At 38.4% G+C, this 24169-nt stretch overlaps 1 protein-coding gene across 4 annotated transcripts in view; it reads left to right on the top strand.

Moving 5' to 3' along the window:
• KCNN2 (potassium calcium-activated channel subfamily N member 2) overlaps window positions 1–24169 on the top strand; it is a 150948-nt gene that overhangs the window by 45473 nt on the left and 81306 nt on the right. For 3 of the 4 annotated variants that reach the window (XM_032274335.1, XM_032274334.1, XM_032274336.1), the window contains one exon: window positions 9824–10242. The exons of the other annotated variant lie outside the window; for it this stretch is intronic. In XM_032274335.1, the coding sequence (XP_032130226.1) occupies window positions 9824–10242 (419 nt within the window). The remainder of the gene's footprint in view (window positions 1–9823; window positions 10243–24169) is intronic. 4 annotated transcript variants of the gene reach the window in all.

Here is a 24169-nt window from a genome sequence, read left to right as displayed (position 1 = left end):
AAGAAGGTCATTGGTAGCTTGATGGGGATAGCATTGAATCTGTAAATTACTTTGGGCAGTATGGCCATTTTCACGATATTGATTCTTCCTAACCATGAACATGGGATGTTTCTCCATCTGTTTGTGTCCTCTCTTATTTCGTTGAGCAGTGGCTTGTAGTTCTCCTTGAAGAGGTCCTTTACATTCCTTGTTAGTTGTATTCCTAGGTATTTTATTCTCTTTGTGGCAATTGTGAATGGAAGTTTGTTCTTGATTTGGCTCTCTTTAAGTCTGTTATTGGTGTATAGGAATGCATGTGATTTTTGCACATTGATTTTGTATCCTGAGACTTTGCTGAACTTGCTTATCAGTTTCAGGAGGTTTGGGGCTGAGACGATGGGGTCTTCTAGATATACAATCATGTCGTCTGCAAATAGAGACAATTTGACTTCCTCCTTTCCTATTTGAATGCCCTTTATTTCTTTTTCTTGCCTGATTGCTCTGGCTAGAACTTCTAATACTATATTGAATAGCAGTGGTGAGAGAGGGCATCCTTGTCTGGTGCCACATTTCAAGGGGAATGCTTCCAGTTTTTGCCCATTCAGTATGATATTGGCTGTTGGTTTGTCATAAATAGCTTTTATTATTTTGAGATACGTTCCATTGATACCTAGCTTACTGAGTGTTTTTAGCATAAAGGGCTGTTGAATTTTGTCAAAGGCCTTCTCTGCATCAATTGAGATAATCATGTGGTTTTTGTCTTTGGTTCTGTTTATGTGGTGAATTACGTTTATAGACTTGCGTATGTTGAACCAGCCTTGCATCCCCGGGATGAAGCCTACTTGATCATGGTGGATAAGCTTTTTGATGTGCTGTTGCAATCGGCTTGTCAGTATTTTATTGAAGATTTTTGCATCTATGTTCATCATGGATATTGGCCTGAAGTTTTCTTTTCTTGTTGAGTCTCTGCCGGGTTTTGGAATCAGGATGATGTTGGTCTCATAAAATGATTTGGGAAGAATTCCCTCTTTTTGTATTGTTTGGAATAGTTTCAGAAGAAATGGTACCAGCTCCTCTTTGTATGTCTGGTAGAATTCAGCTGTGAACCCATCTGGACCTGGGCTTTTTTTGGGTGGTAAGCTCTTAATTGCTGCCTCAACTTCAGACCTTGTTATGGGTCTGTTCAGGGTTTCTGCTTCTTCCTGGTTTAGGCTTGGCAGGAGGCAAGTGTCCAGGAATTTATCCATTTCTTCCAGGTTTATTAGTTTGTGTGCATAGAGTTGCTTGTAATAATCTCTGATGATGGTTTGAATTTCTGTGGAATCTGTGGTGATATCCCCTTTATCGTTTTTTATTGCATCAATTTGGTTATTCTCTCTTTTCTTTTTTATTAATCTGGCTAGTGGTCTGTCTATTTTGTTGATCTTTTCAAAAAACCAGCTCCTGGATTTATTGATTTTTTGAAGGGTTTTTTGTGTCTCTATCTCCTTCAGTTCTGCTCTGATCTTAGCTATTTCTTGTCTTCTGCTAGACTTTGAGTTTTTTTGATCTTGCTCCTCTAGCTCTTTTAGTTTTGACGATAGGGTGTCCATTTTTTATCTCTCCTTGTTTCTCATGTGGGCACTTATTGCTATATATTTTCCTCTAGAGACTGCTTTAAATGTGTCCCAGAGATTCTGGTATGTTGTGTCTTCATTCTCGTTGGTTTCGAAGAACATCTTTATTTCTGCCTTCATTTCATTGTTTATCCAGTCAACATTCAAGAGCAAGTTGTTCAGTTTCCATGAAGCTGTGTGGTTCTGAGTTAGTTTTTGAATTCTGAGTTCTAGCTTGATTGCACTGTGGTCTGAGAGACTGTTTGTTACGATTTCCGTTCTTTTGCATTTGCTAAGGAGTGATTTACTCCCAATTATGTGGTCAATTTTAGAGTAGGTGTGATGTGGTGCTGAGAAGAATGTATATTCTGTGGATTTGGGGTGGAGAGTTCTGTAAATGTCTATTAGGTTTGCTTGGTCCAGGTCTGAGTTCAAGTCCTGGATATCCTTGTTAATTTTCTGTCTGGTTGATCTATCTAATGTTGACAATGGGGTGTTAAAGTCTCCAACTATTATTGTGTGGGAGTCTAAGTCTCTTTGTAAGTCATTAAGAACTTGCCTTATGTATCTGGGTGCTCCTGTATTGGGTGCATATATATTTAGGATCGTTAGCTCTTCTTGTTGCATTGATCCTTTTACCATTATGTAATGTCCCTCTTTGTCTCTTATGATCTTTGTTGCTTTAAAGTCTAATTTATCCGAGATGAGAATTGCAACTCCTGCTTTTTTTTTGCTCTCCATTTGCTTGGTAAATCTTCCTCCATCCCTTTATTTTGAGCCTTTGTGTATCCTTGCATGTGAGATGGGTTTCCTGGATACAGCACACCGATGGGTTTTGTCTTTTTATCCAATTTGCCAGTCTGTGTCTTTTGATTGGGGCATTTAGTCCATTTACATTTAGGGTTAATATTGTTATGTGTGAATTTGATACTGCCATTTTGGTGCTAGCTGGCTGTTTTGCCCTTTAGTTGAGCTGGTACTTGTTGTTCCTTTATATGTGTAGAGCCTCTTTCAGGAGCTCTTGTAGAGCTGGCCTGGTGGTGACGAAATCTCTGAGTACTTGCATGTTCCCAAAGGATTTTATTTTTCCTTCACTTACGAAGCTTAGTTTGGCTGGATAGGAGATTCTGGGTTGAAAGTTCTTTTCTTTAAGGATGTTGAATATTGGCCCCCACTCTCTTCTGGCTTGTAGGGTTTCTGCTGAGAGATCTGCTGTGAGTCTGATGGGCTTCCCTTTATGGGTAACCTGACCTTTCTCTCTGGCTGCCCTTAGTATTTTCTCCTTCTTTTCGACCCTGGTGAATCTGACGATTACGTGCCTTGGGGTTGCTCTTCTTGACGAATATCTTTGTGGTGTTCTCTGTATTTCCTGGACTTGAATGTTTGCCTGCCTTGCTAGGTTGGGGAAGTTTTCCTGGATAATATCCTGAAGAGTATTTTCCAGCTTGGATTCATTCTCTTCGTCGCATTCAGGTACGCCTATCAAACGTAGATTAGGTCTTTTCACATAGTCCCACATTTCTTGGAGACTTTGTTCATTCCTTTTTACCCTTTTTTCTCCAGTCTTGCCTTCCCGTTTTATTTCATTGAGTTGATCTTCGACCTCTGATATCCTTTCTTCTGCTTGGTCCATTCGGCTGTTGATACTTGTGCATGCTTCACGAAGTTCTCGTGTTGCATTTTTCAGCTCCATCAATTCACTTATATTCCTTTCTATTTTGTCCATTCTTGTTAGCATTTCGTCAAATCTTTTTTCAAGGTTCTTAGTTTCTTTGCATTTGGTTAGAACATGTTCTTTAAGTTCACAGAAGTTTCTTACTACCCACCTTCTGAATTCTGATTCTGTCATTTCATCACACTCGTTCTCCATCCAACCTTGTTCCCTTGCTGGTGAGGAGTTGTGATCCCTTTTAGGAGGAGAGGTGTTCTGGTTTCGGGTGTTTTCACCCTTTTTGCGCCGGTTTCTTCCCATCCTTAAGGATTTGTCCACCTGTCGACTTTGTAGTTGCTGGCTTTCAGATTGGGTCTCAAATCTTTCAGATTGACATTCTGTTTGTTGATGATGAGGTTATTTCTGTTTTTTGGTTTTCCTTCTGACAGTCTGGCCCCTCTGCTGTAGGTCTGCTGAGGTTCACTCCAGGCCCTGCTTGCCTGGGGTTCACCTGCAGCAGCTGTTGAACCGCAAGGGTTGTTACCAGTTTTCTTCTTCTGCTATCTTTGTCCCAGACGGATACCCGCCTAGTGTCAATCTGATCTCTCTTTTATGAGGTGTCTTTTTGGATATATAGGGGTCAGGCAGCTGCTTGAGGAGACTGTCTTTTCTTTATAGGAGCTCAAATGGTGAGTTGTGAGCTCTGTTGTTGTTCATTCAGAGCTGCTGGGCAGGTACTTTTAGGTCTGCTGCAGCTGAACTCATAAACTGCTTTTTGTTCCCAGGTGCTCTGTCCCAGGGATTTAGGGCTTTATTTATGAGTTTCCATTATGCTGCCGCCTTCTTTTTTTTTTTTTTTCCTTCAGACCTGCGCAGCCCAGCAAGGAGGCCGCCTAGTCACTGTCGGCCTATGGCAGCTTTGCTGAGCTGCTGTGGGCTGCGCCCCGCTGCCGAGTGAACTTTCCCGCAGTCCTGATTATATGGGTGTAGTTAGAACTGCTTTCGCGATGGTGGCCCGCCTCTGTTGGGGCGGAGTCTCTGCTGTGGCGGGTTGCCTTGGCAACGGCGGGCTGCCTCAGCAATGGCGGGTTGCCTTGGCAACGGCGGGCTGCCTCGGTAATGGCGGACGCCCCTCCCCGACAGAGCTGGACCGTCCCGGGTTCAGCTGCGCTTGCTGTGAAAGTCTCAATCCAGAGTTTCTGGTTGCTGTTCTTTTGTGGGGGTGGGGCCAGCCGAGCCTGATCGCCTGGCTCCCTGCCTCAGAGCCTTTTTTAAGTTGGTGTTCCAGTCGCCTGTTGAAGTGGCGCCAGGGTCTGTTTGTTTTCCCCTGTGGCCACTCACTGTGCTGGCTTAAACAGCGGCACTGAGGTTTGTGGCACTTTTTTTTTTTTTTTTTTTTTTTGCCCTGGAATCTACTGTCCTGGTTCTCTGCTCAGTCCCCTTTTTGAACCAGCGTATGGGCGACTTCCCGTGGCTCCAATCGCCAGCCAAAAGGGCCCCCAGACCGGTGTATTTTGTACGGAGAACCGCGGCTCCAGGACGCTGAGAAAGCAGCCGCGCGGGGCAAAGCAGCGGCGCTGGCCGGCACAGCCACGCTGGCGACTGTGGAGCTCCTCAGCCCGGGAATTTCCTAGTCTGTGGGCAATAAAAACGCGGCGTCCACTCACCCTCTGCGCTTTCACTGGGAGCTGCAATCCTGAGCTGTTCCTAAACGGCCATCTTGGATCTCCTCCGAAGTTTTATTTTTTTGTTGTATCTCTGCCAGGTTTTGGTAGCAGGTTGATGGTAGCCTCCTAGAATGAGATAGGGAGAAGTGCCTCCTTCTCAGTTTTTTGGAATAGTTTCGGTAGGAATGGTGTCAGCTCTTACTTATATTAATACACCTGATAGATTTTGGCTTTGAATTCCTCTGGTCCTATGCTTTTTCTGGTTGATAGGCTTTGTATTACTGATTCATTTTTGGAACTTGTTATTGGTCTGTTCGGGGATTTCCTTTCTCCCTGGTTCAATCTCGGGAGATTGTACATTTCCAGGAGTTTTTCCATTTCTTCTAAGTTTTCTAGCTTGTGTGCATAGAGGTATACACAGTAGCCTTTGTGGTTTTGTTTGCTTTTGTATTTCTGTGGGGTTGGTGGTAATGTCTCCTTTATCATTTCTGATTGTGTTTATTTGGGTCTTCTTTGTTTTCTTTATTAGTCTAGCTAGTGGTCTCTCTTATCTGTTATTGCAAATAGCCAACTCCTTGACTTGTTGACATTTGTATGATTTTTTGCTTCTCGGTTTCCTTCAGTCAGCTCTGATTTTGGTGATTTTTTGTCTTCTGTCAGCCTTGGGCTTGGTTTGCTCTTGTTTCTGTAGTTTCCCTAGGTGTGATGTTAGGTTTTAAATTTGATATCTGTCTAACTTTTTCACATAGGCATTTAGTGCTATAAACTTTTCTCTTAACACTGTTTTAGCTGTGACCTAGAGCATTTGGTATGTTGTAAGATCTCCAAACTTTATGTCCAGTGCATTCACTGTCTCCATTTCCATGACAGTCCCCCAATTTAGGTCACAAGGAACAATAGCCAATCAAATGCAGCAGAGCTTCCTAACTTTTATCCTTCCTTCCACACTTGCTTTTCTTCACACTGTTTTCCCCAGAGTAGTACAGATGAGCCCTTTAAGCTATAAATCAGATCACATCATTCCTCTGCCTAATGTCCTTAAGTGGGTTCCTGCAGGGCTAAGATTGAAATCTGGTCTGGATATGATAGTCAACAAAGATCTGCTTGTCTGGTCCCAGTTAGTCTCTTCAAACTTATTTCCAGTCTCATCTCCTTTCACACTGCCCCTTGATCATTAAGCTTCAGCCACTCTAATGTTCCTTAATTTCTTTATGCATGCTAAGCTTATATAAAGCCCAGGGCCTTTAAATGTGCTGTTTCCTATGCCTAGAACATTATTCCTCTGGTTGTTTACATGACTGGCTTTTCTCTTAATCCAGATATTGCATAAAATGGTACTTACCTAGCGATTTTTCCTGATGTCCACATCTACCGTCATCTCTAACATATTATTCTCTATTTCATCTCTTGTTTCTTTCCTTCATAACAGTGTCCAAAAGCATAATTATTACTTTATTCGATTGCTCTAAGCCTGCTTTCTTGACTATGTTTTTTTTCCTTTTTTCTTTTTCCTAGCAAAAGTTAGTTTCAATGGGCAGACTCTGTTTGCTGTAAATGCTGCTGTATGGCTGGTATGTAGACCAATACCTGGCACATAGTATTCAGTACACTGGATAAATAAATGAATAAACAAGCAACATTGAAGGTCAGGATTACGTAGAGAATACAAGTAAATATTTTTCCTCAATTACAGCATTAAACTATATGCTATGATAAAATAAGACAAAATTAAATCATTGGAGGTGTTAAGACCTTTGATATTAAATAAAAACAACTATATAATAGAACATTTTCCTGGGGAAGTTACCAAAGAGGAAAGTTATCTGGACTCTATGGAACTGCACAATTATGCTGCTGCAAAGACTTATTATTTAAGTGAATGTGTCATGCATTTACTAGCATTATGCTTTAGTATTCTCAGCTTCCACAAGCACATTTAATTAACATTAGGACTTAGCCAGTGATTAGGATAGTCACTGTTAACTGAGAAATAACAAGGAAGTTTATTTATCAAGCATTTCTTATCCTCCAGTAGGTAGACACGGAGTCTCACTAACAAGTAGGGGAGGCAATTTTATTAAGAAATCTTTAATGTTTTTTATGTGACAGCATCAGTGAGAGGCACATATAAGGATCATGGTGGAACAAAGGAGGGAGTTTCCAGATTTTTACAGGTCATCTACCACATCCTAGAGGAGGTGATATGGAGTTTGATCTTGAAGGAATGCAAATTTGCTAGATGGAGGCTTTCCAGGCTATGGGACAGAATATACAAAGACACAGAAGCATGATTAGGGTGGTGTTTTCTGGACTCTCTAAACATAGGGAAATGTAAGTAGAATAGCAGGCAATGAGGTTGGAGATATAGCCAAAACCAGATTGCAGAATGACTTGTATGCTATGGATATAGATTAGATTTTATCCATCAGGCCATGGTGGGCCTTTGAATAATGTTCATCTTGAATTGCATTTAAAAGAGGTCATTAGAAAATGGAAGATATTCTCCAATAGGAGGAATCTGGTAATGGAGAGTGAAGGATGAGACCACCCAGGGAAGTATAGAGTGAGAGAAGAGTCAGAGATGGGTTTCAGTAGAGTAGTGTGATAGTTAATTTTGTGGGGACACATCCAAGCCATGCCAAGTAGGGACACAGAATGGGGAGAAAGACAGTGAGACTAAGAGTGGCAGCAGATGAAGAAAGCAACATGTCACAGAAGCCAAGGAAAGAAATCTGTTTTACGGAAGCAGGAATGACAGGACAAATAAGATACAAATTAGAATGGGGGATCAGATTTCATAATGAAGATATCTTTAGTGACCTTAGCAAGAGTAGTGTTGGTAGGCTAATGGGAACAAGATCTGCCTGGAAATTGTTTGAGAATAAAGGAGAACTGAGAAAACAAACACAACGTAGAGTAGGCATGGAGCCAGCCTTGGTTCTCTTTGTTTGGGTGTTTTGTTTTAGTAAATGGTAGAAGTTTGACTTTGTAGACTACTGAGAGAAAAGACACACAGGAACTAGGCTATAGGCTATTGATGCAGGAGAACTGGACTTTGGTGAAACGTTGCTTTAGACACATGAAGCAAAAGAGGAGGGAAATAAGGATGAAAGGGCAAAATTGTAGGCAAGATTGTGGCTAAAGTATCAGATAGAGGGTATTTCCTCTGATACTGTGGGGAAAGTGTGTGTTGAGAGAAAGGGGAACAAAGGTGGCCCTAGAGGAGAACAATCTGTGGTGGCTGAGGGAATGATCACAAGGTTTCTCTGAGCATTCAGCTGAGCCTGATGGCATAGGTGGGTGATGGCCCTAGGTCACCTGCAGCAGTCTGGATGTCAGGTTCCAGATTGGGAGTTACCTTTTCAGGATCACCTAAAGATAAAGGGTGATGCTGCTAAGAATGGCATTAGGATTATGGTTGAAGCAATGAGATGCAATAGAGAGATCCAGCCTAGTTAGGGAAGTAGGCAGAGGGGTAGTGAAAAGGGGCCTGAAGAAAGAGAATAGAGTGAGGTGAGAGGAGCAAGTGTGTTGGGGAGAGTGGAAGGAGGGCCAGTCCTAGAAGGAGGAGGCTATTTGTAAGCAGTATATCAGAGTGATATATACAGATGGACGTTTCTTTACCAGTTACCTTGTAAGGTATTTGTCCTGAGTTTGTACTGTTGTCCAAAACATTATAAGGAATACCTTTCTTGGAACTGAGCTGAGACTTTGCCACATGGCTTTTGAGTATTTGGAGTTATGGTGATTCTTAGCCCGTTTGGAAGTGGATTTAATTTTTGCACACTACCAGGTCATTCAGGGCCAAGTTTGGTGAAGAAAGTAGAAAATCATTTTCTACTGGATAATACCATTTTTGGTAAGAATGGAAATGCGGACTTAAAGAACAGTAGTATTTTATTTGTGTGACTTGTAGCAATCCCTGATAGTAATTTCCAAAGACAGCAATGACAGTATCTTTGGAATATATATAGCTTCTCAAAACAAAGGTCTTCCTAAAACGTGGGACTCTCAGCATTGCAGCATGGTTGGCCCTCTGGCTTCTGGGCCTAAATGTCAGTATCCTTGTGGCAGTCAGAAAAGCCACCACACATTTTCAAATGCTTCTGGTTGTCTCTTGACTGCCAGGGCCTGGAGGATGCCAGGGAAGAGAGGAAGATGCTCTTTTCTGTCCCTTTTACTCTTCATCGATATATCTATTTATTCACTTTGCTTTCTCTCTGTTTTTTTCCTTTTTAAAAAATTTGTTTGTTTTCATTGATTGTGGTGTGAAGGAAAGACAGAAACAGGAAAAAGGGGTCTTTATTAAATAAAGATTGAAAATAAATGAATAATCCAAAGGAAGGCTATGGGCGAATAGAAGAAAAGACAGAAAATAGAGTAGTCGTGGTGAAACTGGAAGAAATGTTTCTGCCACAGTTGTCTGTGGTCTCTTGTGATTTTATCTGAAGCCAAGAATAAGATTTCCTGTAAGAACGCTCATGTGGTGTTGCATTATAGGGTATAACTGATTGCAGAGGCACCCTAAATAGATTTCACTGAGAATATAGTTAGAATTGTGTAAGGCTTTAAATCCAGACTGAAAGAGGAAAACAACTTGTTATAAGGCAAGTCCATTTCAACTTTATCTGAGGGGATTTTCATGACCAAGAGGCCCAAGCCCCTGTTTTAAAATGATGTTGTTTACATGATTGTCCAGGAACGTGAACTTCAAAACAATGTTAGCTCCTGAGTAGCAAGTTTTTAATTTGTACAAAATGAATACCCATACCCTTTACTAAAAATAGTGTACCTGGCTAGCATTTAAAAGTTATAACCTTTATCTTGCCATGATTGCTAAAAGTCATCTGTTATGTGTTTTTAAAATCTGCACTAACACTTGTGGACCATTCATGCCATACTGAAGCTGATTTTCTACTTTATTTTTTCAGTTGTTCATGGTGGACAATGGAGCAGATGACTGGAGAATAGCCATGACTTATGAGCGTATTTTCTTCATCTGCTTGGAAATACTGGTGTGTGCTATTCATCCCATACCTGGGAATTATACGTTCACATGGACGGCCCGGCTTGCCTTCTCCTATGCCCCATCCACAACCACCGCTGATGTGGATATTATTTTATCTATACCAATGTTCTTAAGACTCTATCTGATTGCCAGAGTCATGCTTTTACATAGCAAACTTTTCACTGATGCCTCCTCTAGAAGCATTGGAGCACTTAATAAGATAAACTTCAATACGCGTTTTGTTATGAAGACTTTAATGACTATATGCCCAGGAACTGTACTCTTGGTTTTTAGTATCTCATTATGGATAATTGCCGCATGGACTGTCCGAGCTTGTGAAAGGTAAGTTTGTTTCTTTTCCTGAGAACATAATTTACCATATGGTAGCTTTACAAGTAAGAAAAAAAAATATTTTAGACTTGAGTCCTGTAGTGTCTCACTCTTGAAAATTTTGGATTCTGTGACAGGCTTCTTTGAAATGACTGTCAGGTGACAAAGCATTTCTGAACATTTTTTTCATAGAGCAAATGCCTTCATGCTTGTGTGTTTTCTTTCTAATTTGATCAGTTTTTAGTAGAGGGCTGCTTTTATAATCTGTGCCAAAATTTGGAGACCTAGAAATTCTACAAGTGACTTATTGGAAATGTGAGTTTAATGGTAATATTGAGTCATTTCCATGCCTGATTGCTTATGAGCATTGTTTATTGTTAAGACAGAAATCCCGTGAAACAGCGTTGATGCAAGTTGTCTGGACTTTAGGGAATATCTTAAGGTGGCTTGTTGGCTTTAGTGCCTGTTTATGACAGTATTCAAATGATTACTTGATAAGGAGCTTATGGGTATATGTATTAGTTTTTATTGAACTTTCAATTATTAGTAAGAAGAAGCAATGTGTATTTCTTTTATTTTCTAAAGAGCTCCGGTAGTCTAGATCTAGGCATATATTCTCAGATTTCAGTAGTGGCTCAGTGATTTTAATCAGTTATAGCATTAATAATGTTAACTTTGCCATTTAAGAAAAATAGACTAATGACTTAAACAGGAAGAGCTGTATCGTAATGGGGTAGGGAATACCTTCATATGAACTTGGCTAAGAAAATTCAAGTTGAAATTAACAATAAAGATATAGGAATGATTTAGAAGTTTCTAGGAGTGTTGAAAGTTCAGAGGTTAGTCTTTGTAGAATTTAAAAAATTTTAATTTGGCTTTTGAATGTCAAGGTTATACACTCAAATAGTTTGAAGAAGAAAAATACCTGTGTGAGACTTGCTGCAAAAAAATAAAAGGGGAACCCTGAACACCCCCAGACCATTCTAGGTTTCCAGGAGCATTCACTTTAAATCTTTTTAGCCATTCCCTTGGTAACTGCTTTTTACATTTTTAAATAAAATTTCTTATGTTGCTGCATCTAGATTTTTTTGTTGCTGTTGTTTTGGAGCTATCAATTAACTTCCTTCTGTGGAAGTTGGAATTTTTCCTTTTTCCCATATATAAACATACCCCTTTCACAACTTCACCCCTCCCCAGAAAAGTGATTTCTATCTCCCTATCTCCCAGTAAGATATATAAACCCTAAAATCTGTATTCTATATTTACATTGTTAAGACTAGATAAAATGCATTTGTAGCTGAACAACATAATATATTATAATCATTTTTTCTTTCCTGTACATTTTTTTACTTTTTCTGGAAGAAATAGTCACCTCATTTTTTATTTGCTTAGTTTTCTGTATACTTATCACTAAATTGTCTCTAAATTCTCTCACATTATATAAATACCTTTTACTCTTTTCAAATATATTAAGCAGTTTATCAGTTTCACCTTGAAGAAATGACTCTAGGAACATTATGACTTGAGTCTCTATCATGTTGAGGACTTTCTTTGCCTTTTTTGTTTGGTGAATAGCCCCTTTCTTGAACCCCATTTCACCTTCTTTCTTCATTCTTTATTTTGGTAGAATCTGTCTTCCAGTAGTTTTGAAGCAAAGGTAGTGTGTAGCAGAGGTATTTTTGAGATATTGCAGATATGGGAGTCTTTAGTCTTCTCTCATGCTTAATTGGCAGTCAGCTAGATATAAAACTCTAGATTGGAAATCACTTTCCTTCAAAATACTGAAGGCACCATTTTCTTCTGGTATTCAGGGTCTAGCAGTCTGATTCCATGCTCATTTTTTATTTACTTATATTTTTTTTTCTGGAGGCTTTTAGGATTGGTATTCCAAAATTACACAAGAACATATCTTTGTGTGCATCTGTTTTAATCCATGCTACTGGGAACTTAGTAAACCCTGTGCAGTCTTGAAATTCATGCTCTTCAATTTTTGATGTTTTCAAATTATTTAATTATTTTTGTTCCTATTTTCTGTTGTGTGGATTATGGCCCTCCTATGTTATTCCTTAATTTTCTTATTCTTTGTTTATAATTTTCCATTTATTTTTGCTCTGTATATGGGAGGTGATCTCAAATTATCTTTCAGACTTTCCATTAGGATTTTATTTCTTCTATATTTTATATTAATTTCCATTGTCTAATTTTTGATCCCTGAATGCCTTTTTTTAAAATAGCATCATGCTTTTCTTTCATAAACTTTTCTCTAGAGATGTTAGTCATAACTTTCTGAAATTTTTTCTCTTTGCATTTTTTTTTTGTTTCCCCAAAGATGCATTTTTCTTTTGTTTTGGCTTCTGTTTTAGGAGCTTTTTGTACATATTTCAAATTTATCAACTGCAGTCTTTATGAAAAGGGTGGCTTGAGCGGGGGATATAGAACACCAATTTCAATACCTTTACATGTTTTGTGTCTTCTCTGACAATCTGACCAGTATGTCGGAAGACTTTTCTGCTGTCTTGCCTTGAAAGCAGAAGCATGGGGTGATAATGTTTTGGGAATGGAAACACAGGGCAAAGAAGAGGTCTTAACAGTTACTATGCAAGCGTTTGCTTATTCTCCTGGTATCAGTACAGTAGCTTGCTCTCTCCAGTGTCTGATGCCCTGCAGTAGGTCCACAAACCTTGTGTTTTACTGTCTCCAGATAATAGATTTTCAGACTTCTGCTAGGTTACCGAAGAACAGTTAGTGTTTATACAAAGCAGAAGAGGAAATCTATGTGTCTAACTGCTTTTATGCCATCTTTGAACCTATCCTCCCATTCGAAGTTATCCCCACCTGCAGAGGTATTGGTGCCAGCAGTGCCTGAGTAATGGGTGAGGGGGTTGGTTCTCAGTGCATGTGCGGTTGCCTTTTGGTTTTTTACCACTCTTGCCATAGAACTCTGCATTCTCATGTCAGGTAAGTCAGTGGCCACATGTCGATTGGCTTTCTAGTTTTTTTTTTTTTTTTTTTTTTTTAAATACTCTCATTCATTCTTGTTGTCCTGATGAGTTTATGCTTTATTGTTGTTTGCTTGTTTTAAAATTACTTATAATCATTTTAAGGTGGTTAAGGGAAGGAGCTGAGGCTAGCATGTTTATTGAGCCCACCTGCTTTTACCAGAAGTTTTGTAGTGACTAGTTTTTAATATCATGTCTCTGAACCTATTTTTTTTTAGAACTTATCTGCATAAATATGCCATTTGAGAGATTAACGTCTTCTTTTTAAAGAAAGGTAGACTCCTTATGGTAATGCTTTGTTTCCTAGCAATCATGGTATTTAGAGGCTTATGATATTTTTTGGAGCAGATGTACCTTATGAAGTTTGAAGAATAAATATAAAAAACTCTAGTTGACATACCTATTTACTGTATAAAGATTAGCCCTATTTAAAAATTATGCATAACCATGTAACAATGAGGGAAACAGCCAGCTCTAACAATATATACATCTCCATGGGTGGTCTCTAGTGCATCTGCTTCCAAGGGCCAATTAAGAGAGCCTCAAAATTATGCACATGCAATACATTTTCTTTTCAAAAACAGTTCATCTTAGCTGTTTTAACCCATTATCACAGAACACCAAAGGCAAGCTGTGCCACATTTCCTTAGCAGCCCCAAGTCTGTGTGTTTTTTAACATGCTCAGATTGTGAGGTGATGACCCTTCCTTTTTTCATGTAAAGAGGCAATAAAAGGTGAAAACTGTTCATTTTATAGCAAGAATGGGAGTGTGTGGCCAGCAGTTACATAAAGGGAAAAAATCCATGACAGCATGGTGGGGAAGGGACAGAGGCCAAAATGTGGATTGGGACACTGGAATTTAGTCCCTGTTGTGTAATTTAGGGGTCGAGTGACCTCAGGCCAAACATCTCCGTCTTTTTGTCTTAGGTTCTTCTTTTTCCAACTAAATGGCTGGTTAAGAGTTTTTCTTCTTAAGGTAATGTTTTATCATTACACAAATGTGTCAAAGAAAAAAAAATCATTAACCAACATTGTGATAATAGAAGATTTTCCACATTTGGTTTTTTATTAAACTTCTCATTTTGCTGCACAAATTCTCCAGATTGTGATTTGTAAGTTACACAGATATAAAAACTTTGTTTTTCCATAAATTTGCAATTTTGAACGTGATATCACCGGCATCTTACACTTCCTTGATGATTATTTTCTGACCCTTTTTTCCCTCTTATGTGAAGTTTGCAATACTAAATATAACACACAGCTTTTCTATTTATTTTGTTTAGGATTTGGATTTGAATGAATCCCACCAGCTCCATCTTTGGTCCATCTAAGCATCCTCTCCATGTAAAAAGGGGAGATTCACATCTGATAGAATTTTTTATTTTTAGTTAATTAAATATCTAAAAACAGACTTAGACTTTTAGACTTTTTTAAAAAGAAAGAGGTGGAGAAAGAAACAGCTTTCTAGAGAAGTTTGCATTAAAAACCTATTCCTGTCCTTCCAGGAGCCAAGATTCAGGATTTCTAGAAGTTTCTAGAAATTGTTCTATACTAATGGGGGAGAGCATCCTATATGAGGCATCCATTCCTCGTGGTATTATATTCCCAGGCATATCATCCATCTTTGAAGTTTTTTTTACCTGTAAGTAATAAAAATTCTTTTTTTGTTTTTTGGTGAATGATAGGAGGAGGAAGCAGAGTAGCAAGAATCTAGCATTATTTCTGTGGCCTACATTTGTTAATAAGCAGCTGCCCCAGACCAGACCACAGTAATCTACTCTTTTTCTGGTTAGGATTTGGCTTTGTGTTAAGATAGACATCAGTCCTAGGAAGAACACTGTCCTCTGAAGCAGCCTGAGAAGTGTGGCCTAGTGCTGCTAACCGATCTCATGTTCATGGAGTCCCAGTACAAGGCATTTAGTCATGATGTATTAGGAGAAATTTCAGGAACATTTGTGTTTTAGAAGAAACCTGAAACTCGGAGCTTGGGGTCCTGAAAATTGGGAATTATCTAATCCTGACTTGTACCTTTTGAGGCTTCTCTAGTTTTGTAAAGATAGTATAGGCAGCTATTCACCCTAAAGTGTGTTTCACTGGGGACAGTTTCTGAGCAATATTAGTCGCCATTTTGCAAGAGGTAGAACTGGATATTGTGGGTAAGTGCTGTGTTACACAAAGAAAGGAGTTTTGTTTCTTTTTCACTGTAAGAGTTCTCAGACCATTTAATATATGTATATGCATTAGAAATACCCAGGAGGAGAAAGGAGTATTTATTTGGCCATGCTTTCTGGGAAACTTGACATATGACATATGAAATTTTCCGTACTTGACATATGACAAAATTGAAGTTTTGGAGATAGAAAGGAATTAAACTTCCTGCACTGTTTGGAAATTCAAAATAATGTTTCTGTGTTCAATTTTGACATAGTTTTGTAATGCTGTGGTAGAGGAGAAATTTGGGGATGAAAAGGAAGAAGGAGGGCAAAGGTGAGTTAGGAATTTAGGTGGTAGTGTTCCCAAGCAGAAAAGCAAACATTGTGATAATATGTAATAAATTGAAGATTCCAGGTAATGTTTGGAATGGAAAAGGGTCATTCAGTTAAAAAGGTGGCCAACTGTTGTCCTTTTTTTCCCCCATTATTTCATCTCTCGGGGCACTTAAATATGCATTAACCAGGTATCATTTGTTAAGAGGGAATGTTTTCTAAAAATGACTTAACAATGGTTTGCTCTTTTTGAAAGCAGACAAATTAGAGAAGCATAATGCAACTTTTGATTAGCTTTGGATAATCTAAACTTCATTTTAGATGGATAAAGAATAACTTCTCATTGTCACTGAAAACTAATAGATGAAAATAAATTTGGTATTTATTTCTCAAATTAGCATAGAGAACCTGAGAAATAGAGTCTTCAATTTCAGTTGTGTATTGAAGTATTCAGTTCTTAAAAGTATATTTTGTTTCTTTCATTAGAATAATCCAGTTAGACTTCACTCTATTTTTTGTCACCCTGTCACTAATACTCTCCTATGTTATATTATTTTGTTTTTGTTTTTAATTTCCTGGAAGATGATTTCTGAAATGCAGTTAAAACATACTGTATTATTATATGGTCTGTTAGAGAAGCAGAACCAAGAGGATATAGACATAAATATTTGAGAGGGAATTTACTAGGGGAATTCGTTCACAGGATATGAGAACTGAGAAGTCCCAAGGACAGGCCATCTGCAAGCTGGAGACAGGGATGCGGGTATTGTGGCTCAGTCCAGGTCCAAAAGCCTCAGGCCTAGGGAGGCTAATGGTACAACTCTCAGTCCAAGGCTGAAGGCCTGTGAATCCAAAGAGATGCAGGTGCAAGTCTTGGAGTCAAAAGGCTGGAATGCCTGCAGTTCTGATGTCCAAAGAGAGGAGAGGAAGAGTGTCCCAGCTCTAGGAGAGAAAGAAAGAGAAAGAGAGAGAGAGACTCACCTTTTTTCTGCCTTTTTTATTCTGTCCTAGCCCCCAGCCAGAATGGTGTTCACCCACATTGAGGGTGGATCTTCCCCGCTCATTTCACTGACTCACACACCAGTCTCCTTTGGAAACACCCTCACAGACACTCAGAAATAATGCTTTACCAGTTCTCTAGGTATTCCTTAATCTAGTTAAGTTGACACCTAAAATTAACCATCACATATGGTATATTGTGGAATATTACAGTCAAATCATGCCCCATAATAAAACTACAAACAACCTAAGTTTTATATAAAATAGCTGCTTTTAAGCACAAGGATTGGTTATGTCTTCTGACATCAGTAGTATGAAGGAGTTGCTAAGGGAAAACTCCTGTAGGATGAGAGAATATCCTGTTTTGTAACTAGACAGATTTCTAGTCTCTTATTTTATAGAGGATATATAATTTGGGGATACACTTTCTCTATGTCCCTATAGAGAATATGTGATTTGGCGTCCCGCTTGCATATGGAATATGGGCATTGATTAAAATTTTGTACATACTAAGTTAAAATGAATACCCTTGTTCCTGAGCACCAATAAAACAAAAAATAGGTTGGTAGTTGTTTACATCTAGTAAATTAATTTAGCATTGCAGTGGATGCTTTTTAGTAACTCAGTCTGTTGCTCTAACACTATGTATGTTCATTACTTCTCTTTGTAGAACATACTTTTAAATGAACTTTAAGTTTCAATATGTGATCAACTCTCTGTAGAGTTCTTAAATGATCTGGGTTCTAATTTTCAAGTTTTCCATTTCAAAAAAGTTTCAGCTGGTTTTTATCTGTTTATATAACATAAGCCAGTTGCCATGGAGGAAGGGATGAATGGCATCTGAAAGCTTCACTTGGTCTATTTGTGTTTTTTTTTTATTATTTACATAGGATGAGTGTGAAATAGGGAGCTACGTATTAGAGTGCTAGTTCATTTTCCTGGTCGGTCAGCCATGATTTTATTTTATATTTTCAGGAGAATCACCAAGAGGCCTACTCCTTTTCTAGCACTGGCCATTAGAGGTGCCTGTTTCCTGATGATTTACTTAAATTTGAAGCATGTTACTTGGGATCAAGTTACTTTAATAGTTGTAAAAGTAGTCGTAAAATATGCATTGTGGTTCCAGGGAAACATATCTACCTTGATTTATTACAGAATATTGGATAATTAGATTATTTCTTACCACTTGAAGTTTCAGCCGTTGCCAAGTTAACTCTAAGCATTTCATCAATGGATTTGTAATTTGTGGTTGATGGCAATGTAATACTTTGTAAACTTATACTTCCAAGTGGGTCTGATTCATACACACAGATATAGCATTTTCAGGCTTATAAATGAGTCACAACTTTAAAATGGGCCCTTTCAAGTTATAAAAGTTGGCAGTTTGAAAGCATTCATCCTGCATCTGTGACTTGCAAAACATCAATGCTAAGTATAATGTTTGCCAAATAAATTGGTTATTAACGTCTTATGGAAAGAAAAACGAATACTCTCTTAAATTCAATTTTCTCTTCTTTTTTATGCAGATATGCTTTTTGTTTTGTTTCTATTTTTGTATTTCTATTTCTATTTTTATTTTTGAGTTGGAGTCTTGTTCTTGTCGCCCAGGCTGTAGGGCAGTGGCGCGATCTCAGCTCACTGCAACCTCTGCCTCCTAGGTTCCTGTGATTCTCCTACCTCAGACTCCCAGGTAGCTGGGACTACAGGTGCCCGCCACCATGCCTGGCTAATTTTTTTTTTTTTTTGTATTTTTAGTAGAGATGGGGTTTCACCATGTTGGCCAGGCTGATCTTGAACTCTTGACCTCAGGTGATCCACCCACCCTGGCCTCCCAAAGCGCTGGGATTACAGGCATGAGCCACTGCGCCCGGCCTTGTTTTTATTTTTCATTTTTGGTTTACCTCCTGAGAGAACAGTGAGGAATAATATTTATTGGCAAGGGGCTTTGAGACCCTGGTTTAAAGAATGCAGGTTGAAAATACCAGCAATGTTAAATTCAGGTAGAAAAGAAAATGAAAAGCTCAACAGCTCAGGAATCTAACCTCGGTGAACTCACAGTCAGTGCATTATGTTACTCCTCATCCTGTCATCCATGCTGATCTGTAGATTTCATGGGATACAGGTCCTAAGTGTCTTCTGACTTTGAAAATCCCTGTAATTATCCATATAGTACATTAGACAGCATGCACGTGTGCACTCCTGGGCAGCATTCTCATGTAATTCAGCTTCAGAACGACTGTGCCAGATGAAAAGAAGGAACATAGTCTAAATTTAAATGTCCTGACATTCAAGCCATTTTGTCTTTAAGAAAATACATTTCTTAGAAAATTAATACATAGATGGGGCTTGGTTGGAGAAAATGCAAGTGTTTTTTACTTCCTGCTGGATTTTCTGCATTGTATGTTTTTAAGTTTTAAACTCTTTATTTTTAAATGTTTCCTTAATGCAAAATAGTATTAAAATAACCATAGAAATGCAAGAGAAAAGGGGTACCTTTGCATGCCATGAAATGTACAAGTTTTAAACATTTGCTGAGCTTGGATGGATCTGTTTTCTTTTATATTGTTAAGGTTTTATAACTGTAGTCCATGTTAATGGACTTGCTTACTATTATTAGAATTAAATGGGGAATGGGATAGATTTTATTATTGTATCCCCAAGCTGCTGTCAGGTAATGAAGCACCTTCTGTCTTTCAAGGGAGCCTCTTGGCTTGAGTGTCTTAGGAGGGACTTTGTGAACTGCTTCTTCACTGCTTGCTGGTTGGTAGAGCAATGTCTAGTCTACAGCTGGTTCGTGAGGCTCTGTGGAGTGGGTCATCAGTCTGTCCCACCCTGCTGGTTCCAATGCTAGTTTCTCCCTCATTCAGAATCCCATGGGTCAATAAATAGTCTGATACTGTCAAGTAATTAAGGAACACTGAAAAGGCCCAGTCATCAGATATTCAAACCATAGTGTGGTGATAAAGTCAAAGCCATTTTGAGTTTGTGGCCATTATTCAATGAATGTTTGGTGATTAAGTACTAGAATTTTAAAACTTTATATAGAATTTTTATGGTGATTTTTGGCTACAGTGTAAAAAGAAAAAAGTGTTTTTGTCAATTTTTTAAAACAGCTTTATTGAGGTATAATTTGTGTACCATAAACTCCACCTATTTAAAGGATACAAGACAGTCATTCTAGGGGCTATGCAACCATCACTACAATCCAGTTTTAGAACAGTTCCATCACCCTCCAAAACTGTCATCATCCCCGTGCCCATTTGCAGTAAATCTCTGCTCCCTTCTGCAGGCCTTCAGGTGACCACTAATATGCTATCTGTCTCCATAGATTTGCTTTTCTGAGACTGTCATATAAATGGAATCAAATAATATATAGTCTTTTGCATCTGGTCTTTTTTACTTAAAGATTTCGTTTGCCTGTGTTGTAGTATATATTGAAGTTTTTTTCCTTTCTATTGATGAATACTATTCTGTTGTAAGAAAATGCCACAATTTGGTCATCCATTCACCAGTTGATCTACATTTAGTTGGTTTTCTGTTTTTGGCCACTATTAATAGGGTTGCTGTAAACTTGTGCACACAAGTCTCTGGGTAAACATTTTTTTTCTCTCTTATGTAGCCATCTAAGAGTATATCATTTTACAAACCCATCAGTTATCAGCAATGTATGAAGTTTCCAGTTTTATCATATCTTTGACAACATTGTCAGTTGTGTGCATGTGTGTGTATTATACCATATATGTGTCATATCTGGGTATGGATAAATAGCATTGCCAGTGTGTCTGTATATGCACATATGCTTATGTCTTAATATGTGTATATAAACTTACAGATATATATGATCTTAATATTCATTTATATAATCATAACCATTCTAGTGAGTATAAAGTGGTATCTCATTGTGATGGTAGTTTGCGATCCTCTAATGACTAATAATGGTGAATACTTTTTATATGATCATTAGTTCTTTGTGCATCTTCTTTAGCAAAATGGCCATTCAAATTGCCCATTTTTAAACTGGGCCATTTGTCTTATTAAATTTTAAGGTTTCTTTGTATATTCTGGTTACTAGTCTTTATGAAATATATGATTTTGAAATATTTTCCATGGCTTGTATTTTAATTTTCATTCTCACTGTATTTTGAATGTGCTGAGGCTATGTACACTTGGATTTCTCTAAGTCAGTCTTGCCTTGCCTTTCAAAGCCATGCAGGAAAATAGCCAGCTACACACAAACAGCTGACTGTGAGCTCTTTGAAGAGGCTTAACTCCCTTGTTCGGTTCTGTGCTTCATATGCCTCTCCTTGCTGCCCTTTCCTACCCCGAAAGTCTTTCTTTTCTAGTAACCAGTATTCTCTAGTAACAGCAAAGAGAGGAAAAAGCAAAAAAAGACTGTTTTTAAATCCTGTTTAAAAAAATCTTTCCAGTTCTTGCATTGCTTTGATGGTTGTAGTAGCTATGAAAAATGAAGCTCAGAGAATATATGTCATTTTTTCACTCAGGATGAAGTATTCCTGACTTGCCTCCAATGGGAATTTTAATATTCTTTTGTTTTCTCTCCTAGTTGAGGTAGTAATTTGTTTTGATTGATCCACAGCTTTCTTTGTGACCAAAAGCAAACATTTGTAGTGTGTCTGACCCCATTTTAGGGATGTAGCTAGACATTGTGAAAAACCAAGCTCCTCCTTCCCTTTTAGGTAACCTTGCTGAGTTTTTTGACCATCCACAGTCATGACTTTGAAAGGACAATGCTCTAGCCACGGGCTGCTTGACAAGATGACCACTATGTGACCGACTGTTCTTTGTACTGTGCTTTGTATCATAGTGACAGGATACTACAGTACAGCTCACAGGGATGTGGCAATTGATTTTGACATACGATATTCTCAATACTACAGGAGCAAAAGATATTTCAGTGACTACTGTCTAATATCTTTGTTTTCATGTCTTTGCTCATGATTTAGTCTTCTAAAAGCTTTCTGTGTCATATAAAATATACTGTTTTAGTTTATTAAATTATATTGAATATTCTAACAGAAGATATAATTTAAAAATAATATTTTATAGACTTTTGGTATTTAATGTTGTGGTTTTAGAACTTCATATAAAACCTCATGTAAGAATCATGGTTTGTAAATATGAAAGCCACAAAGTAAGGCACACATTATTCAATACCAATTTATTAGCAGAAAATATATTTTATTTCAATGATCATGGAGAAAATTTAAATTTAGTGACTTTCTTGCTTTAAAGAAATGGTTGGGATTGAGCTTATCAGTAATTGTAAACTCCTGTTTTTGAATGAAACTGGGTTTTACTAGGTATATATGGAGAATCATCTTAAGTGCCCACTTGGTATTATTTGGAGTAATACCTTTTATTCCAGAGGGCATCTTACAAAATGGAACATCCAGTACAGAAGAATGAGCTTTGGTCAGAGTAATTATAATCTGTTTTAAACTTTAATCTGGTTTTGTCCCAGAGGATATAATGTTATCAAATGAAATACCCAATATAAAAAGATCAGCTTTTGTCATTAGTTTTAATCTAATTTAATGGTGACCAGCCCTTAGGATTTCTGGCTTGCTACATCTGGAAGGGAATGAGTATTTTTATATTTACTATTGTTGTTATGGTAATCTGCCTACTGTACTTTCTACTATTTAGTAAGGTGTTTCTGTTGTCTTGTCTTGTTTTGTTTTCTTTTGCTTTTAGGATGTGTTCTGAGAAGTTTGGAAGTGTCAGTGTAAAGTGAGAAGCCACTCTGCTAGGTTTTCTATTCCTGTTTAAAGATTCCATTTTCAAAATATCACACTGATACCTTTTGTGCCTCTTCTTATCCACCATTCACTTACTATATCATCTAGATCTCCGTTTTTCAGCCCTACCAAGGTCACTGGCATTTATTGTGATGGGCAGGTATTTTGGGTAGATGTCTGATAAGACGGTTGGGTGGTAAAAGGAATCAAGGTACCACAGTAGGCAGGTTTGATGTGGTCAGAAAAAGAACCAGGGAGACTGTTGTCACCAGTAGTCAGTGGAAGAGTTGCTTAAAACTTTTGTCTGGCTCTGATGAGGTTAGGAGATGAGTTCTCTCTGCAGGTTAAAAGTGTTCGTTGGCGGGCACAGTGGCTCACGCCTGTAATCCCAGCACTTTGGGAGGCCGAGATGGGTGGATCATGAGGTCAAGAGATTGAGACCTTCCTGGTCAACATGGTGAAACCCCGTCTCTACTAAAAATACAAAAAATTGGCTGGGCATGGTGGCACGCGCCTGTAGTCCCAGCTACTCAGGAGGCTGAGGCAGGAGAATTGCTTGAACCCAGGAGGCGGAGGTTGCGGTGAGCCGAGATCGCGCCATTGCACTCCAGCCTGGGTAACAAGAGTGAAACTCCGTCTCAAAAAAAAAAAAGGTGTTTGTTAAGTGTTTATGGTGCTCTATACCATGTATAAATTAATATCTGGGTCAGGTAAAACCTTACAAGCCACCTAATCCTATCAGGCCAAGAGGAACACCAACTACTGTCATTCCATGCAGACTTGTAGGATAAATGTTTCTGCACAGATGTGTACCTATCAGTTATAACAATAGAGGACCAATGATTAATACTTCATGAGTGACATAAAGTGTTGAAATTTAACCCCACAAAGGGTCATTATGAAGAGAATTACTAATGGGAATAATATATATTAAATGTGAAAAAAATTCTTAGATCTTTATTTTATGAGGTTCATTTGCAAGTAATTAGGGTTTTACCATTTAGTACGTTAACAAAGGTTAATAAGGAAATCCATGTTAATTTAAAATTTCTGTGATACAGCGGCAAAAATAGAACTTACTGAATATCTGAAGACTGCAGACACATTGGTCTTGGAAATCTGAAACCTTCCTTATGTGCTGGTCTGACAGGAGGAGGGCTTCACAGAAACGTGACAGGCATGCCACAGCACTGCCTGAAACCCTTCTCTGTGTTCAGCTTAGAAGTATTTCCATTTACTCTGCAAGAGCACACAGATTTCAGACTGAGTTTTCTCTGTCTTTTATCTTGGGTGTTGCCTTATGGGCTCTCTGCATAGTTGCAGAGAGTTAGCTGCCATTGTTGCCATTGTTGCCTGAGATTTGGAATGGGGCAAGTAGAGTGGACGGGGACTGGGGGGCAGTGGCAAGCAAGGGAACCCTGTTCTAAGGCAATGGTAGTGACAGAGCTACCAAAGTGCAGAGAAACAGACAGACTGATATGAGTACCCCATAAAGCAGCATTTCATCTTTCCTTTCATGAAACTGTCCATGTTCTAAAATCACTGTAACTCAACTTAGGTCCTGCTGTGCATTTAATTATTTCTTGGGGATTTCTTGAAAGCCTCACTAATAGGAATAGCAATCTAACCTTGTTCCTTTTGGAAATGCACTCAGTAGATGCTGCTCAGTAAGGTCTCCAGAACTTCTGTGAATCCC

Source organism: Sapajus apella, unplaced genomic scaffold, assembly GCF_009761245.1.
Source record: "Sapajus apella isolate SASKATOON/1434 unplaced genomic scaffold, GSC_monkey_1.0 scaffold1, whole genome shotgun sequence".
Taxonomy (NCBI): Eukaryota; Metazoa; Chordata; class Mammalia; order Primates; family Cebidae; genus Sapajus; species Sapajus apella.
The sequence above is the reverse complement of the archived record's forward strand: the minus strand, read 5'-3'. Positions and strand labels throughout refer to the sequence as shown.